At 43.7% G+C, this 4,994-nt stretch overlaps 1 protein-coding gene across 1 annotated transcript in view; it reads right to left on the reverse strand.

Annotated features, from left to right (window-relative positions):
• The window catches only part of DCDC2 (doublecortin domain containing 2), a gene marked incomplete at its 5' end in the record, with an annotated part of 51,302 nt that overhangs the window by 45,623 nt on the left and 685 nt on the right, over window positions 1-4,994 (reverse strand). Inside the window, one exon of the mRNA XM_010131488.1 lies at window positions 840-891. Within this exon, the coding sequence (XP_010129790.1) occupies window positions 840-891 (52 nt within the window). The remainder of the gene's footprint in view (window positions 1-839; window positions 892-4,994) is intronic.

The following is a 4,994-nucleotide window of genomic DNA, read 5'->3' on the forward strand; positions in this document are numbered from 1 at the left end:
CTGCTGATTGTGCCCATTTGAAAGAAAAAAAATGCATGTTACAAAGTTATGATCAATTATAAAATGCAGTTGTGTCCTATTTAACAGCCTCTGAACAAGAAGTATCTGAGTTTCACAATAAATGCCATCAGGGCACTAAGGCCTCAGTTGTGAAGGTCTTCTAACACAAGATGTCCTGCTGTCTGAAGACACCTGCTACACAAACCAGTAACTTGCTGGAAATGTGGCGGGAGACAAGGCAAAAGAAACTGCAACACAAGTGAGCCGATGCCTTTTGTCAGGCAGAATCCAAGTGTTTGCTGGGAGTCATTGCCCTCTCCACACCCAATAAAACAGTGAAAATAACGCAGTCACGCATTGAAGAGTTGTGGACCAGAACTCGTTAGTTTACAACTGGCACTGGCTGGGAAAACCATTTCAACTAAGCACGATTTATTTGTCCCCCCAAAACAATGTGTCCCTTGTCCAAAGAAAATACCAAGTTTTGAAGAAAATTTGCTTTTCGTCCAAAACCTCCAAAATTCTTATTCCCACCATTTTTTTCCACACAGAAAAATAAAAGCTCCCTTAGGTGTATGACCAGCTCCCATGAAGACATGAAACTTTCTTTACTGAAAGTTTCTAACCGGATGTGGCAATTCAGCACGCTGAGTGGAAGCCAGTCAGTGCATCAAGCTGAGGGCAATCACAGTAATAATCACTGAAATAGCATGTGCAGAATGGTAGATAACTGCACTACAATGAGACATAATAAACACATATTTAAAAAGTCAGGCACGAATGCAGCCATGTCACTAATATGAACTGCAGGTTTACTTAAAATATTTCAGACATCCTACCTCGTTACTGACTTCAGCAGGTTTTTTCTTTCTTTCCCCAATGTCCAAATAGCTGTGGAAGGAAAATAGTTTGGGTTATTTACAGCAGCATCTAACTTAGCTAATACAAATATTTCTACTTTTTTTCCGTACATTAAGCTTTATAAACTTATCATGCCTCAAAATGACATAAGAAGTTACTAAGTCAAGGTTGTCTGAAGGAGTGTTACTCTCAGCCTGCAGGCTAGCCCTGTGGGCTAATACAAGAGACAGGGGAGAACCCTCCATCTACCTTCGTGCCTCTGGTGATTGGAACAGGCCATCAATAATGCCCTTGTCACATACTACTGTGAGGTGGATCAATAAATCTCAGCACGATACCAGAGTTTTCAAAGTCAGCATCTTGCCTCTGAGCGTCTCACAGTAAGTCTGGGATAGATTTAAAGCTTTTCTCCACACCCAAGTTTAACCCAGGGCATCAGCCCAGGGTTAACCCAGGGCATCCGTTTAAAAGGCTCTACAGCACTTGCGTTTCACCAGGACACATCTGAACACTGTAATTCTGGTTTCTTGGCTCTGATGGACCAGTAGCATCTTCACAATCATTTTATGCACAGACAAAATACGAGCCTCAACAGGACAAGAGAACAACATACATCTACTTGATCATTGCTGCTCTCCTTCAGGGTACATATTCCCAGAAAAACACGGCATTAACGCAAAGGTGTTAGCTAAAACACAGCAATGGATTAGCTGCCTTTCCAAAGAACAGGAATTAAACACCTTCAGGCAGGAGTAACCCATAGTCTGGCAAACAGGCAACTGTCCCGGCAGCCAGACTATGCTAACTCTGACCCCTTGCCAGCACTCCGAGCAGTGAGGCCTCCTCTCATGAAAGCTGCTCCAAGTAGCTGCTGGTACTGCAAGATACTTCCCATTCTCAACACTGGAGGAAGAGATACCTCCATGGACAGTTATAATTCAGCACAGCAGCACCTTCTGCCAAGAGCTAAACATGAGAAGAAAAAGAGCTGAGGTGTCTATTCTGTGCCAGGAGCACCTAAGACAACATTAGGTGACAGGCATTTGTTACAGGTTCTCCGTGTTCCCACTTTTAGCAGGAAACCACAGGTGCTTTGCCAGGCTTTTAGGACTAGAAGACCCTACCTGAGAATGTTAGGTCCACCTGATGGCAAGCACCAGTACGGGCTCACCCAAAGACCTCAGAGCTCACAACACATCTGCAACCCTCCGGTAACATCACGCTCTGTAGTTAATGACTGGGATAAGATCCGTTGGCCAGAGGAAACTTCCCTGCCTGGCCAAAGTTGAGGATTCACGGGACCTGAATGAACATCGTTTATCAAGGTACCACAGAATGGTCACAAAGATCTCAGGCCTGCAGGGACAGTAAGACAGAGGGAGGCTTCCAGGCCACGCTGGAAAGTGTGTGCCAATGCTTTGGAAAAGGTAAACACAGGACAACGCTTAAAGACAAAGCAGCCAAGCCTCATGTTTAAAAACAAACAAAACCAACTGTTGCAACTTTCTCCACTGGAAAGGAATGAGTTCTCCTGAGACCAAAAAAGAAGCCTGAAAGGGAATAAACACCCCAGACAAAATAGTTCCAACAGTCTCTAACAGCAGCTGCTGACTGTGGTTCTTGTCTTCTGTGAATTACTGCGAGGAGGACTAAGAAAAGTGGCAAAGAAAAGCAAATATATAGTCAAAGGCTTAAATTCACTCTGCAGAGCTTTGGGCATTCAGTTGTCAAATTTCAGGGATCTACAAATCTGAAAAGGTCTAAACAGGGCCAAAAGCTTTTCTTGGCACAACGGCACTCAAAAAAATTCCACACCAAAAACTTTACACGAGCATTCCCACTTGCTAAGGCAGCAGAAATTCTTCTGCTCAATGAACTACCCAAACCAGTAACAAAACTGCGGTGCTGTTTAAAGAGACACTGCTGGAAAGGGGACAATCTGCCATTAACTAATGAGCACAAACACAGTGAACAGGCAAAGGAAGGAGGAGGGTAGAGCAGCATGCTGGAAAAAGCTAAAACTCACAAAGCAGCTCCAGGGTAGAGAGTTTTCTTTCAGGAAGCTGAGAGTCAGGAAAGGACGCTCAACGCACATCCTCACCCACCACTGCAACAGCTACAACATCCCAGCACACCTCACCACACATTCCCCCCAAAAAGTGGGTATTCACTTAGCTTGTTTTTGTCATTTACAGGTGCACTGAGAAACCTCTTATATATTAAGAAATTCACAACATTGGGAAATAATTCTCCCTTTAAAGAAGATATCTCTGTATTTTTCTAAAAGCAGAATCTTTAAATGATTATTTTTATTTTAAAGATCAAACACATCCACAGTTTTTAATCAACTAAATATTCCCAAAGGTAGCTCTCTCAAGATGTTAAGGTTCAGGGCTTGGAATGTCAGAGGTTCACACGCTAAAGGTGAGCGCAGTTCAGTCTAGAATTTGCTGTGGACAGGGAAGGAGAAGATTCAGTTCTCAGCTTAAGGCATCTGAGAAGAAACAAATCACTGTTTGGAGCTTCTGCTTCTCCTTGGATACTCTCTCCTTTCCACGACACTCCCACAAGCCTCCATCCCAAAGTTCATCCCTGTACAGTCTATCTCAGCGATGAAACTGTCCAACAAGCATCGCCGCAAAAAAAATATACAAACTCCCTGCTGCTATCAGACCAGCCTCAGATCTTCAGGGCAGATGCTTTGGTCTCCCACAGCTGCAACTGGTTTATCTTTGCCTGTGACACACACACAAACATTGCTCTTTAATTTCTTTCAGAAAATTGTCCCTTTCAGTTAACCCCTCCTCTCCTCTGACTTTTCTGGCTAAGGTGTCCCCCCAGTCATCATTCTGTCTACAACCCAGTTAAGAACAAGATCAATATTTAGCCTTTCAGCCTGTCTCAAACAACACTTGTAGAAGCACTGCCAACACATACAGCACTATGTAGATAAATACTAACAGCTAAGAACTCCAACTCTGCACATGGAAATGGAAAAGATCAAGTCATCCCGTTTATCTTTTACCGGTCCTTTAGGTCAGCGCTTCTTAAAGTCTTCTCTTCATCGACCTTCAACACTTTGGGATCTTGTTCCATGTTGCAGCCATAAAAGTCTGAAAAGGCCTCACTATAAAACTCTGACCATAAAGCATGAAATGACAAAAAGAAATGCTTTCTTCACACACACCCCCCAGCCCAAAATAAATCCAATTCTCTACACAGTGCATGCTAATGCCAAACGCTTATTTTTAGCCTGTCAAACACACACCACATATAGGAGAGCTGAAGCGTGATGCGCTGACAACTAACAACTTTAAGCCATCCACGCAACGACAGGATTTTACTACCAAAAGATACAGTCCTCCTTGAGAGTTGGGCGCTGCATTTGGCAAGAAGAGAGTACAGCAGGAAAGGGGCTTGTATTTGGCTTGTCATCCACCCTCCTCTCAGCACAAGAAGTTCCATAACTCTCCAGAAGCAGCCAATGACACAAATGGTCAGAGTGCTGATGGAGATCCTGTTCATTACAGCGAGCTCTCCTGAAATAGGTTCTGTCCTCAACTCTACATGCCGGAGATAAGCAAGGTCCTAGCAAAGCCGGTAGTTTAGCATAGAAATCCCCAACCACCTTCAGAAAAGGACTGTTAATTTTGAGATTTTTTTTTTAAATTCACTTGTAGGAAAAATGCCCACAAAGCCTGAACGAAACATGTAACGAAGACAACTGAGACCATGAAGTTCACTGCCAGCATTCAGAACCATCACTGATCACATGCAGCGCCACTCACACGACACACCTAACAGCCCAGTTCTCCTCCATGGTATCTTCCAAGTCACTCACTAGAAAACAAAGAAACTGTCACCATAACTCTTGGTATCCAGGCAGGGCAAAGAAAGCAGTCAGTCAGTTTTTAAACAACAGGAGGGACTCAGCTCTTCGACATCAAAAGGCTGTGACCAGAAAGGATGGAGAGGTGGGTAGCTAGGTAGACTATTTCAGACTTTTTAAAAATAGGAAAAAGGAAGTGTTGGGAATTAAATTCCCAGACTCATCACCCTCATGGCAGAGCTGTCAACACTCCACCTTTCTCCCTGTTACCACTGAGCGCAAACACTGACACTCACCCCTCGGT

Source organism: Buceros rhinoceros, unplaced genomic scaffold (genome assembly GCF_000710305.1).
Source record: "Buceros rhinoceros silvestris isolate BGI_N320 unplaced genomic scaffold, ASM71030v1 scaffold8562, whole genome shotgun sequence".
In the NCBI taxonomy this organism is placed as follows: domain Eukaryota; kingdom Metazoa; phylum Chordata; class Aves; order Bucerotiformes; family Bucerotidae; genus Buceros; species Buceros rhinoceros.